The 14,905-nt window shown below is 37.1% G+C and overlaps 1 protein-coding gene across 8 annotated transcripts in view; it reads right to left on the minus strand.

The window, feature by feature from the left end:
* The window catches only part of RASEF (RAS and EF-hand domain containing), an 825,381-nt gene that overhangs the window by 756,360 nt on the left and 54,116 nt on the right, over nt 1–14,905 (minus strand). For all 8 annotated transcript variants that reach the window (XR_011966209.1, XR_011966208.1, XR_011966205.1 and 5 more), the window contains 5 exons: nt 7,402–7,497; nt 5,763–5,840; nt 4,633–4,748; nt 1,335–1,403; nt 37–121 (listed from right to left, as the gene is read on the minus strand). Coding sequence is in view for 3 of the 8 variants with exons in the window: in XM_072605244.1 (XP_072461345.1) it covers nt 37–121; nt 1,335–1,403; nt 4,633–4,748; nt 5,763–5,840; nt 7,402–7,497 (444 nt within the window). In the remaining 5 variants the exon portion in view is untranslated. The remainder of the gene's footprint in view (nt 1–36; nt 122–1,334; nt 1,404–4,632; nt 4,749–5,762; nt 5,841–7,401; nt 7,498–14,905) is intronic.

Here is a 14,905-nt window from a genome sequence, read left to right on the forward strand (position 1 = left end):
CAATTACAAAGAAGATCATAAAAATATAACACATACCAAGGACCTGTTGTATTTACTATATGTGTTTTCCAGTGCACTTCTTAATCCATCATTACTGTCGTGTAGTTTTCTGTTGGCTGTTCTACAATTTAAAAAAAAAAAAAGAGCAGAATTAAAAAGATCTAAAAGGAAAAACTTGCTTTTTCAAATGATAAAATTCAAAATATGGCATGGTATTAGACAAACCCTCTTTTTTCCTCCCTGAATCACTGAATATCAGAGATGGATGGCATCTGGTTTAACCCTATTATTTTAAAGACAGAGAAACTGAAAGTGAGAAGCTAAATGACTTAGCTAAAGTTACAAAGCTTGTAAGAGGCAGAGAGGGAATTCCTGCTCATGCTTTCCAACTTTAAATCCAATGCCCTTTCTACTAGACAAGGACTTTAGAAGGGTTCCAAATATTTCGGGAAGGGCCGGTATTGCCAGTGTTACTGCTGATATAACTAGAGCACTGAAGATGTTAAAAATGACATGGTCAGTGGCACATCTACTCAAAATTACTTCTGGCACATCTAACCTAAATTACCTCTGCTTATCAGGACTTAACTGGTCACCTTCGTAACAGCAAAACTGCTAAATATTCATCAAAGCAAAAAACTGTGGCCAGATAAGCCTACTCAACTCTGCCTTCCCTTTTCTATACGTAATTCACCATTTAAATCAGATGAGTACTGATGCATGCCTCCAAAAGTAGATTGTCTTTATGGTCTTTAGTAAAAGTAATTATTAAAATATAAAAATCAAATCAAAAAATCAAAATAAAACCATATAAAATCATTTGAAAAACAAAGATACAACTGAAAGAAATTCAGAGAAAAACTCCCTACAATATGCTTGACTTAAGAAAGAGACTTGTATACATTTCAGCGTATAGATAATTTAAATAATTGGCTACAGGTTCTTCATAAACTATCCTTTGTCATCAATAGCTTATTGTGACATGGAGAGTTGTCACCATTCTTTGGAGAACAGGGATCAGTGGAGAATCCTTGAATAACCTTAAAGGTACATTAAGACTTTGGGGACATCCTGTGTGTGCCAGGAGGAAATACTCAGCCATATCCCAAGATCACTTTTGGAGATCCATCCTCTATTTATTGAAAAACCAATGCTTGATTTGCAATTCAGTTATCTCAAAGAGCTAAGTGATTGTGCTGAATAAAATGTAATGACAAGAAACACATATTTACCTGCATTTCCATCCTGTGGATTCAGTCTATTACTCAACATAACATTTATGAAAAAAGAACAGTGAAAATAGCATATAATGAAGATAATTTATAGGAACTTACTGGAGCATTTCAATTTGCCTCTCAAGGCAATCTCTATCTTCAGTATATTCTCTGATTATTTCCAGGTCTCTGTAAAATTACATTTTGCATTTAAATGAGAATTTTTGGATAAGCTCTCTATTTCCATTACCACCCCGTAGGACCTTCTCCATTTTTCCTGCATGATTTCACTTCCTACGCCCATATTTCTCCTCCACTTTGTCTACCACCTTCATCCTCTTTCGCTGCAAGTCAATTTCATCTAACACCCTAACCTCACGGTGCCTTCAGTACTCTAGATTTGAAAGACCTTCATCTCCATTCCACACCTGGCATCCATAAGTACAGTTACCCTTTGTAACTTTCTATCATATACTCTATCCTTGGATATAGGGATTTATAGGCTCATACATACAAAACTATAAGAGAGGTCATTAAAGCCAAAGCCTTCATTTTACAGATTTAGAAATCTAAGACTATGAATGATTAAGTGACCACCCCCAAGGTCATACAGTTACTATGTGTCTGAGATAGGATTGAACTCAGATCTTCCTGGCTCCAACAAAGCCTAGCACTTTATCCACCAAGTTATCAAGTTGCCTTTGTGTTCTCTAGCTATAATCTTCTTAACAGACACACTATTCATTCTCACAAACTCATTCAATTGGCTTTTCACACTCTTACTAGTAGGGTGGAAAGGGAAAAATCTCTTCACCAGTCCCCATGAGCATTAATGACCTCACAGCCACATTTGATGCAATAATTAGAATGTAATTCATGGCCACTCAACATAGTTCTCACTCATACCTCTCTCTTCACCCTCTTGTCTCTTAACTGCACCAATTCCAATTTCTATGTTACTCACTTCCAGAAAAATCCACCTTCTCTAACCCTGCTCTGAGGTCACAAAGTACTGAGAGAAGAAGGCATACTGAATAGGTCCATTACAAATTCATGCTAATAAATTTGCTCAAATTTGCTTCTTGATTTCTTTTTATATCTCACCATGAAACCTGGGCTATTCCAAAGTTTCTCTACTTTCTCCAAATCTCACATTCTACTTTACCCTTTGATTTTGTTAACATAAACAAATCCTCCTCTTACTTGACTGAGATACAGAAGGTTCCCACTTTTCCCCTTCCTTCTCTCTCCTTCCCTCCCTCTCTCACATTCTTCCCCTCTTTTTCTTTCTCTTGTCTTTAATTATGACTTTATTTTCTCCACTAACGAAAGAGTTTTGTCACCTTCCCTAGACTAATCTGTCCTTTCCCCTGTGAATTGAAACAGACATCAGTCTACCTTATACAAGAGGGAAAAAAAACAAATTCCAATGACCCTGCTGATCTTTCCTGATATTTCTCCCTCCCACACTACTATAATGTTATACATAGTTCCATGGTGTTACTCAACACAAACACTTTAAGTACAACTTTGCCATTAGGACTGATATCTTGATTTCATGAGGCAACCACTGCTTTGTGATAACAATGATACAGACCTGGCTTCTGAGTCAGGAAGATCTGGAGTCAGGTCCCAACTCTAACATGTAGTACCCTGGGTAGGTCATTTAACCTTTCAATGCCCCAGGAAACTCTCAAAGACCAAATTACAGAGCAGTGACTGATCTACACTAGTAATAAAGTTTCCTTAACAGGAATCTCAAAAGGAATCACAGTTTCAGTTTAAAAAAAATTCTGTTTCATAACAGTATAGAAAATTACACTTTGAACATAAATGTCACTGTTCAAATATTTTAATCTCTCTACAATTTAATTACCTTTTTTGTACTAAGTTAATATATCCTATGTCTGACTTAATAGATATGGGGGGGAGGGGTAGAAAAAAAACAAAAATACAAAACACTGAGTTTTTCAGAGAAAGTGCTTTTGACACACTGCAGCTTAGTGGTATGGAACTATTGATATGAACAGAATCTAATTTGTTTTTCTATATTTGACTCTTCATGATAATTCTATGGAGATCCTTTTATATAAAATTTATACCACTGTTAAGTCTCAGAATAAGAATAAATTACCAACTATTTACGGAACTTCTTAACTTATTAACACCCATGCAGATGGGACACCATGCTACCATTTTTACCACATTTGGCATAGTTATGAGAAACTAAGCAGAAAAATAGTCAGTACTTGGATGGGAAGAAAAAAGAACATTCGGATCCTTTGGGAAATGGTGTTAGTAACTCTGAGGGTGGCACTGTTACTCTTAAAGCAGTTTCCATGAATTGTAGGGAAAATACGCCAATTTATCTAGCATTTGGATATTTGCAGCATAAAGCAGCTAATCATAGGAAGTAAGGACAGAAATCACCATGACTTATAAAGACTGGGGTGTAGAACATCATGGCAAAATTAACTACTGATGTACCTTATTAAATTCAAGTAATATATATGATTTCCAAAAGTTGCATGCAAATCCAATTTTGTAAGTTAAATTGTACTTTCCTATTGAACTACATTATAATTTCAGAAAAAATTTATCTTCAGTTAAACAAAATACGTTTGGTAGATGCTAAGGATCTAGTACAGTATTATACTAGCTGCTGAGGAAAGCAGAAGAAATACAAAGATGACATTCCCGCCTTCAAAGCAGCCAAAGTTGTAAGTGGCTAATATTTTATTCTATTTCTGGGCTCCTAGTTTATTATTAATCTGGTCAAAGAAAAAAAAGTCAAACAAACATGTTGCAGCATGCATATGTATAATCTCTGCTCCTAGGAAGGCTGAGGCTGGTGGAGCGCTTAAGCTTGGGAGTTGTAAACTGCCGTGAGAATAAGATAATTGGAGGTCCCCACCAAGTTTCGCACTAACATGCTGATCTCTGGTTAGGGGGCAGAGTTTGCACAAGCTGCCCGAAGAAGGTCAAAACCAGCCCCATTCAGAAACAGAGCAGAACAAGGCTTCTGCAGTAATCTGTAAGGGGACTGAGCCCATGACAGCAAGTTGGACTTCCAGCTTGGGCAAGGCAGAAACACAGTCTCAAAGAGAGTAGGGAAAAAAGAGGAAAAAACTCATCAATGTTAAGAGTACAGCTATTTAAAGAGCCCTTTTTGGAGGGTAAAGACTATTTTTGATAAAAATCAAAAGTGACTAAATTTCTCCCTAATTTGTTTCTAAAGTCTTATTTTTTATATCTTATGTCCTTAAAGGAAGGACTATGTAACAAATCTAACTAAACAGCCATAGAAAACAAAACAACTGCAAATATATTTAAACATACATACATAAATACCTATATCGACACAAAAGTACATGACTGAATTTTCTTAATTAAAAAAGTAACATGCAAAATTCCATACCTTTCTGAATTCAGACTTTGATCAGCATAGTCACTTTTCAAGGCATCTAATTCACTCTGAAGAAAGGCTATGTTTGTTTGTGCTTCTAAAAGATCTTTTTTAACTTTCTGATTTTCCTAAAGGAAAAGATAAGTTATATTTATTTGTTACTTTGCTTTTCAACCAAGGAAAAATGGGGGAAAGATTTCTCTGAAGAATCATGCAGCGCATCAGAGGAATATGGATGAAGTTCTTTTTTTTTAAGTGCCAGTGTAGAAAAAAATCCATATCAAAATCTGAATTGAGTCATCACATAAATTTCAAACTATAGAAACTCAAAATCCCTGAAGTTGTCTTCCTCATTTCCATTCCCTCTATTGTCCCAGAGTTACATACATATAAACACACCACACATGCACACACAAATATACACCTACACATTCATACTCATAAAAAGGAACAAAAGATATACTTTTTCAAAGGACTGCCTGGTGAAACTGAAAATCTACATCAGAAATAGCAAACTATTTAACAAGAAATAGAGCACTACCACTAAATATTCAATTGAGTATTTTAAAAAATGATCTGCATGGATTATTTAGTCCTTCTTCAATTAGTTATGTTGGATATTAACAAGTGACTAGGGGTAACATTTTTCTGAAAAAGTAAAGCTAGCGTAGAGCAGAGAGGCATCACGACCCAGCAGACAAAGACCTATCCTTGAAGTCAAGATGACCTGAGTTGAAGACTCACCTCTGACACATGAATTGGGAGACCCTGACACTTATTAAGCCTTTTAATGCTCTAGGCATCTCTTTAAGACTGTAAGTCACAGAGAATGTGTCTACCTAGATCAGTACATCAGGGTATTTCCACACACAAGGTTCCCTTATAGCAAGGAAATCACAAATCTGTGCCCTTTTTGCCTATGAAGAATTTATTACTTCTTCCTAAAAGTGACTATGACAAGAGAACCCCACGACATAAAGCACCTTTATCCACAGGCACCTTGGAGTAATTTTTAAATGAGTAGTACATGTATTTTCTTTTAAGCTTCCATTTTGTAGCCATGAAATAACAGCACTGTTGGGTTTTGAAAAGGGTCATCCCACATGAAATATATTTCCTTAAATGGGAAAGGTAATTCTTACTGTTGACAAATCATAAATTCTTTTCTTTAATGCAGCCACATCTTCTTTTTGACTTAAGGTCTTTGACTGTTCTTCCAGCTGAAAGAGAAAATAAAATACATCTGTTTATTGATCAACTTCAGGTTATGCTAATTAAGGTTCACATCTGTGCACACAATGTCAGTTCATCATATGAAGGAAAAAAATTTTAATTAATATTCATGGCTAAAACGTGTTGAAATTTTTATTTTTTTTTTCATATCCATAGTCAGATGTTTGTATTGTTCAACTCAAGTGATACCAGAAGCTACAGAATTTGTTGAGGAGAGGAGTGAGGAAGGAAGGGAAGAAAAAGAAAGAGGAAAAGGAGGAAAGAAGAAGGAAGAAGCAAAAGATGTCAACACTTATGGCAGCACTAAAACTTTTAGGGCATCCTCTACGTGCATTTGGTGGTGAGGGCTGTTCAGTAATTTCAGTTATGTCCAACTTTTCTTGACCCCATTTTGAGGTTTTCTTGGCAAAGATACTGGAGTGGTTTGCCATTTCCTTTTCTAGTTCATTTTACAGATGAGGAAATGAGGCAAACAGGGAAAAGTGACTTGCCCAGGGTCACCCAGGTAGTAAGTGAGTCTGAGGCTGAATTTGAACTCATGAAGATCAGTCTTTCTGATTCCAAGTCTAGCGCCACCTACCTACCTGCATTTGGTTATACAGGTATAGAAAATATTTATGGAGGATATAGCTGATGTATAGTACATACACACACATATATATCTATAGATATTGAAAAAGATCATTTCTTCTACACATTTTTGTATCTCAAGATACATACAGCCCATTTTATGCTCCTGAGGAAACAAGACAGAGCTTAGAGTTAAGACCTGGATTTAAGTTCTGTCTCTGACCAACATTAATAGTCTCCCTTAGACAAACAACTAAACCCCTCAATAGTTCAGACAATTCTTTAGTCTTAAAGTTATAGCTGGGATGTCCTAGGGCATCCAGGGAAAGGTTTTCTGTATCAGGAATTCCCAAATCAGATGAAGTCAAATGTCTAGAAGAAAATAAACCTCCTCCTCTTCAAGAACTGAGCTACTGTAGAGCAGTGATGATGCAATTTGCATGAAGTCTCCAAGGCAGACCATTCCAATATCTTTCCCAAGAAAGCCCCAAATGGAGTCACAAAGAGTTGGACACGACTGAAATGAATAAACAGCATCATTGTTTCCATGATACCTGAACCTCTAGATCACTTCAATAAAGGACCCCAAATGAGCCACAAAATTAATCATCTTCCTATAGATGCAAGTCCCCAAAGAAATCAGTGAGTGCATACAGAATTTCAAATTGCTTACCATCTTAGGGGAAGGTGGAAGGGAGAGAGAAAACTTGGAACTCAAATTTTTATTTTAAAAATGAATATTAAAAACTGTCTTTACATGAAATTTTAAAATACTATTAATTTTTTAAATGAAAAAAAAAATCAGTGAATGGACTTAATAGCACACTTTGCCTTTGCCTCGTATTTAATTTTTTTTTCATGTCTGGTTCTAAAAAGGGAAGCCCATATTCCCTACAAGCAGATATTTAAATTCCCCATTGCTCATAGGGAGGGTCAGAGGAGCTGAAGATGTAAAGCAATAGAACCATGGTAGCTCACCTTTCTTAACTTTTTGATGGTCACCTGAAGATCGCCTACTTCTGCTTCATACTGACGTTTGAGATCGTTCAGTGCCTCCTCTGCTTTTCGTTTCTCCTAGAAAAGAAAAGTTTCATAAGATCAAATGCCCATTCACCCAGCAAACATTTAGTCAGTCCCTGCTCTATAAACAGGCTTGTGTTAGATGCTGGATAACATAAAAAACTTAGATAATAATAGGTAGCATTTACAGAACTTTAAGGTTTGCAGAAAGAACACAGTACATGTATTAACTCATTTGCTCCTTACAACAATCCTGTGAGGCAGAGCCTATTTTACAGATAAGAAAATTGAGGCAGAAAAAGCATAAGTGACTTGCCCAGTGATTGAGGAGAGAAGTGGGACATCCTGATTTCAAGTCCAGTGCTCTTGACCGCTGCTTCCAATTAGCTACTTCAATATGACATGGTTACTACTCTCATGAAACTTATAATCTAATAGAAGACAGAAACACCTAACTACTAAAATATGATTAAATAGGCACAAAATAAACCCCTATGTGAGGTCTGAAGGGAAGCTAAGCAGCATAGGGGATAGAGTTGCCAAGCCAAGAGTTCAAATTTGGACTTGGACATTGACTAGCTATGTGCTTGGGCAAATCACTTAACCCTGGTTGCCTCAGTTTCCTCATATGTAAGAAATGAGCTGGAGAAGGAAATGGCAAACCACTACAGTATCTCTGTGAAGAAAACTTCAAATGGGGTCTGAAAGAGTCAGACATAACTGGACAAAAAAGTGACTGAGGTCTGAAGAGTAAAATTAAGGACTAGGGAGGCTTCTAGGAGGAGAGGGCTTTACAGGATGAGGAGAAGTTCAAAAATCAGAAAAATGAGTGAAGACAATCCAAGGAGAGAGAAAGCCTGAACAAAGACACTGAGGCGATCTACCTCAGGCTGTGTTTGAGGGCTGAGTGAATGACCTTAAAATAAACAAACCCTATGTGAAACATTTGGTTTTCATACAAGAGCAAAATCCTTGAATTTCAGTGTTAAAACAGACCACAGAAGCCTTCAAGTGGAAACTATATTTGCAAAGGAATTCTTTCTACAATATCTCAGTAAACAATCATCCAGCTTTTGCCCAAAGACCTCGAAACAAGATGGAATGTATGACCTTCCAAAGTTAAAAAAAAAAAAAAAAAAGAATCCACAGTCCCATCGTTTAGGTAGCATACAACCAAAGAGCTAATAAGAAAGTGAATGGCTAATACTGATACAGTATTTTAAGGTTTACAAAGCACTCAACATATATTTTCTTAATGGATCCTCAAAATAACACTGTAATGAAGACACTATTATCATCATCCCCATTTAACAGATGAGGAAACTAAGATTAAGAAGTGCCTGACTCTGGGTTATACAATCAGTATGTGTCAAAGGAAGGACTTGAGGCAAGTTCTCTAGCCATTAAACTACATTGACTCTTAGATGAGCAAATGCAAAAAAAAGAAAAGAAAAAGTAACTGGAAAAGAGAAAATAATAAACACTCATGGGGTCAGAAATCAGAAAACAAGGATTAGAGAATGCAAAGTAAAGAAAGAAAGAACTTTTGGGGAGTGTGGCCCTGGAACAAAGAGGAAGAAGGTGGAAGAGAAGAAATAGTATTTACATAGCACTTTTAGGTTTTCAATGTTTAGTTATCCGAACTGATTCTCACAACAATCCTGTAAGATACCTGTTATCATTATCCCCATTTTGCAAATGGAAAAAGTGATTCAGAGAAGGCTGAAGGGACTGAATTGCCAGTCTTATCAGTCTATCCACTACTCACCTAACTTAGCTGTCTCCTTGTAGCCAAGAGCATGGTAGGGTCAAGTGAAACATTCTTAAGGATGGGAGATATTTGTTGGTGGGAAAAAGTTAGTGGAGATGATCAACCTTTCAGAACAGATAGATCAGAAGCAAGAATCAGCCGTGGCAATTCCTCATGTGCATGGTGTGGAATCTGTTGTTTTGTCTATTTCTTGTATTGTTTGCAGTTTTTTGTATACCGTACCTTCATTAATTCTTGTGCTGTAGTAAATGTGTTAAGTAGTTGGGTGAATTGAGGGCGGGAGGAGGGGAGATAAAAAAGAAAGACCAAGGAAAGAACCATCCATCTCAGCATCAAAAGTCAAGCAAAGATGAGGAGAGGAGATGGAGGGGATACAGAGAGGCTTCTGAGAAATAGAATAGGGAAGAGGGAACTCATGACAGATTTCTTGATTTTCTCAAGAAAGTAGGAGGGGAATTCTGTTGAGAAACAAGATCTAATGTACAGGACTGAAGAGAAAATATTTGAAAGTCACTGTTTAGTCATGAAGTGAAGAAAAGAGATTGGACTGTAGTATGGAGTAGAGGGAGGAGAGAGAGGATAACAAAGGTGACAAGTTTTTTTAAAAAAAACTGGGAAAGAAAATTGAGTTTTTCTATAGTCAGAGGGAAAGGAGAAACTTTTGTTGAACAGAGAAACAGTCCCAATGATTTAACCGCTGAAGTGATTCTGGAGTTACGGGACATGAGTTCAAATTCTGCCTCTGATAATTCCTGTTTGGAATTGGACATATCACATAACCTCCATGGGTTTCATTTTTCTCATGTGTGAAATAAGGGAGTGCTATTAGATGGCTTCTGAGGTGCCCATCTATAAATTGAGCTAGAGAAGGAAATGGCAAACCGGGTCACAAAGAGTTAGACTCAGTTGAAAAATTGAATGAACAACTCTAGACCTATAATACAACAGCACTTGTGATATTCATATTTTTATCTTTTCTGATGGTTAAAACAGTTTTCCTCCCTAGGACATTCCTTAAATTGGCCAAGAACAAAAGGACCGTTATGACCTGAACCATCAATTGTCTACATGACGTTCTAGTTTCAGGAGGACAAGACAACCCCTTAAGAAAAAAAAAATTTCAATATCCAGCTTCTCTGGGTTCCAATTAATTTAGCAACATTTATTTAAAGAAAAACATCTTGCAGATGAGGGGTCACACAGCCCTTAGCTGGGCTCCAAATAATGAACCAGAGTAGAATCCCAAGTAAGCTTATATAATCACCCTTTCTGCAGGGCTGACATATTTACGTTCAAACAAAATTACATATCCCAATAGCCAACACCCATCACCATGATAGCAAATCACTCTGATGTCAAGCTGCTCTGACAAAGGCACTGTGTTACCATGAGCAATACAGCAGGGGAAGACATTTTTAAGAAATGTTAAACCCCAGCTGTTCTCTGATCAGAAGTGTGGAATATGTCAGTTCAATGCAGGAGAGGCTGAATGTGAAGGTCAAGTTTGACAGACAGGAAGTGTGAACAAGTGAACCTAAATTACAGCGAAGGGGGGAAAAAAAGGCTGATGATGTGCTAGGTTTTAAAGGGCTCTGAAAATGAAAAGAAGTGAAATGTCTAGCAGGAGGTCAGCAAAGGAGGTGAGGGAGATTTGTGCACATCTAAGTAAAGTTGTTAAATTATATTTCAAAATCTATTAAGGTGGTCCATTAAATAACAAGCTGTGACTTTGAGAAGCAACAAGCCTTAACTTCAGGCCATGTGACTTTGGAGTTTCCAGCACCAGGAAACTATCCCCTCTGACAAAACTTGCAAGAATTCTCCATAGAATATTTTCATTGAGAGCTCCTTAATTCTAGGACTTTCCTGATTCCTAACAGTGTGCTTATGTCTAGGAATAGAGGAGAAGCTAGTGCCTTTCACTGAAATTTACTCCTTTATCTGTTTTCAAATTGTCTACCAGGGTAGAGTCAGGTGGCATGGGGGACAGGGAGCTGGACCTGGAAGCAGGAAGACGAGTTCAAACCTGGCTTCAGACACTTCTATCTAAGTGACTCTGAATCAGTGATCTGCTTCTTCTGCCTCAGTTTCCTCAACTGTTAATTGAGACTAATAATAATACCAGCTTCCTCCAAGGGATGTTATATCAAATGAAATAATATTTGGGAAGTGCTTATCACAACACACATGGTAGGTACTTAATAAATGCTTCTTTCCTTCCTTCCCTTGTGATCCTGGGCAAGTCACTTAACTTCTGCCTGCCTCAGTTTCCTTATCTATAAAATGAGGAGAATAAAAGCACCTACCTTCCTGGGTTGTTGTGAGTTGAAAATGAGATATTATTTGTGAAATACTTTGGATTTCTTATGTTGTGTTGTTATGGTTACTACTGCAACTACTACTACTGCTGCTGCTGCTGCTGCTGCTGCTGCTGCTGCTGCTGCTGCTGCTGCTGCTACTGCTACTGCTACTCTAAAGTGATTCTGTCAACAAATCCTCTGGCTCTCCTCACTTCCCTCCTTTTTACTTTTATGTCCTAACAATCACAAGTATTTGTATTCACTAGTTAGTAAAAGTTCTTTTCCTAGCCTCCCCCAAATCATCGGAATCATAAGGATTCTAGATCTAAAACCAAAAGGGACCTCAAAGGTCATCCAGTCCAATGTCCTCAATTTTACAGATGGAGAAAATGAGTCCCAGGTACTAAGTGACTTCCTCATTATCAAACAGGTAATAGCTCCCAGCAGCAAATTTTGAAGCCAATTCTGACACCAGAGCCAGAGTCATACTGCTTCCTTCCAAATAATATAATCAGAAGGTTTTAAGAAAAAACAGAATAAGGAAAATTTTGAAAATTCAGCAAATTCTCTCTGCTTTTCACTTTCTACTGGATTGAAGAAAAGCAGACCTTAATAAAAATACAGAGTCACCAAGAATTTTTTTCACTTGGGCCCAGGTCCTTTCACAAGGATTTCAGGCTTGAGAAAGAACAGTGTCTGAAGTTATAGGACCCAGGCTCATATTCAGCATAGCTTTGGCAAAGTCACAACATATCCTTTGTCAGCCTCAGTTTCTCTTATCACCTCTCCCTCTGTCCCCCGTCTGTCTTTGTCTCTTTGTCTGTGTCTCTCTGTCTCTCTCCGTGTGTGTGTGTGTGTGTGTGTGTGTGTGTGTGTGTGTGTGTGTGTGTGTGTGCACGTTAGACCAGAGCAAGAATTATTAACTTTTTTGTGTCACAGACCTCTTTGGAGTCATGATTCTTTCTCACAATCTTTTCTTTAAACTTAACATTACATTCATAATTCAAATCTCTGCTCCCAAAAGCAACATTGAAAGGCAAAAATGGGTAAAACCTCCCCTAAGATATTCCACTTCCTTGAGTATCCTTTCATAGAGAATGCTTAGTTGTTCCGTTGTGTCCAACTCTTCATGACCCCGTTTAGGGCAAAGTTACTGGAGTTGTTGCTGTTGCCTTCTCCAGCTCATTTTATAGAAGAGGAAACTGAGGAGAATAGGGTTAAGTGACTCACTCAGGTTCTCTATCCACCGTGCCACCTAGCAGCCAGAGTCCTCAGTACGAGATCATTATCATGATCTGTTTTACTGATTAACAACCTTAATAACAAATAACATCTGAAAAAACTATTTAATATTCGCAAAACTTTTTTCCATACATTCTCCCTTCTGATTGTCAAAACAGACTTGTAAGGCAAGATTTATCCCATCTTTACAAATAGAGAAATGGAGGCTGAAACTGTTGAATGATCTGCTCACCTAGATTCTCACCTGGACCATATTTGTGTTAGGATTCAAATTCAGATCTCATAGTTAACACTAAGGATAAGAAGACACTTCATCACTCTAAACTTTTAAATATCATACTAAAAAAACAAAAGTATCATCCCATTGGGATGGTTTCCTAGAGTCTATACCAGTACTTGTTTTTCCCAACTCCATCTCTACCATTAATTTAAAACATTTGAGCTACAGTGGCTGCACAAAACAAGTAGAAAGAAGACTGGACTTGGAATCATCTGTAAAATGGGCACAATCATATCTACCTTCAGGATATTTGTCATGAAGATTAAATGCAATAATATGCCTGAAGTATCTGATAGACTTTAAAGTGCTAGAGAAATGTCAAGTATTTTTATCATGACCTCCTATTTCTTCTGGTTTATTTTTAATCCATCAAAACATACTGAAATGTAAAAGAGTCTAAACTTCTACTTTTAAAAGAAAGTCCACTTCCTGACTTTTCAGTAGATGTGTTTTGCAAGCATCTATAAGTTAAGCATGTTAGTAAAAGGAAATATATCCTAAGAAAAATGAAATGATCTTTCAACTGAATACCAAAAATAGAATATTGAGCTGAGAATTAGAAAGAACCAAATTCAATCCCTGCTTCAGTCATGCACCCTGACTAAGTCTCTTAACATCTATAGGCCTTAGTTTCCCCATCTGAAAAATTAAGAGGATGGACTCAATGACCTCTTGCCCTAAATCTATGATCTTATATTCTCTATTCATAGATCTCTTTCCATTTCCTGAATTACAGCTACATCAAGCATCTGCTCCTCATTCTACAGCCAAGTGAAACTGAGATACAGTTAAGTAATGACTTCACTAAGTCTCCTCAGCAAACCAGCATCAGAAATAGGCTTCTTTATTTCAAATGCACGGAGTTTGGATGACTCAGCCACAGTTACTTAATACAGCACACATTTCACTGGGCATAAAAAAACGGAAATATCTTTCAAATAATTCATAAAGGACAAATTATCCTGCTCTATCAAATGTATTTCCTTTTAGCTAGATAGAGGTAAACTAAGACTTTAAATGAGATGGGGATAACTATCAGAAGGACAGAACCTAAATCTCTTTAAGAGCTATGTTCACCAAGGTTAAGTATTTTACAGGGAATCACAGAATGCTCTTCCAAATATCAGTGCAATTGTCCCAAAGTAGATAATCTCCATAAAACTAAGACAATAAAAACCAATCATATTATTTCCCTCCAGAAACATTTTATTTTCTTTGTCCCCAGGGCAAAATCAGGAAGGAGTTTCATCTTGCTGGCTGCTTACCCAGAGAAGACAGCTACAGTGAGAGAGCCCTAAACTCTAGGAGTAAGTGCACTGTGAAACAAACAAGCAGTGGTGTTACTGGACAAAATGGTTATTTCAGTACTGAATTCTCAAGGCTTGTGATGCATTGTCATCCACTGTCAGAAATCTATATACAAGATAAAACAAAAAGAGAATTATTTTTCCCCTACTTAACTGGCTAACGTGGGCAAAAGTACCACTTAATGGACAACCAGCCAGTATTTGAGCATCTACTATGTGCCCAATACTATGCCAAACTCTGTGGATGACATAAAAGGATCCTTAGAGATTTGGCAACTTCACTTAATTAGAGTCCAGCTAAGAACCAGGGAGTAAGCAAAAAAGTCAGCCAAGAAGCCAAAATAGAAGTAAAAAAGTACATGCAAGGAAGCTAACAGCTCTAAATACAGAATTCCAGCTTGCCCTCGCTGGACCTATTTTAGACGCAATTCTAACAAATGTGATTAACTTGTTTTTTGGGTTCTCTATAGAACAGAAGTCACAAATTAGGAAAAGAGAGAGTGGCTACTAGAGGCAAGCACACAGACAGAAGGAAAAATACTATAGGGAAGAAAGAAGACAG

The sequence above is a fragment of the Notamacropus eugenii genome, chromosome 1 (assembly GCF_028372415.1).
Source record: "Notamacropus eugenii isolate mMacEug1 chromosome 1, mMacEug1.pri_v2, whole genome shotgun sequence".
NCBI lineage: Eukaryota > Metazoa > Chordata > Mammalia > Diprotodontia > Macropodidae > Notamacropus > Notamacropus eugenii.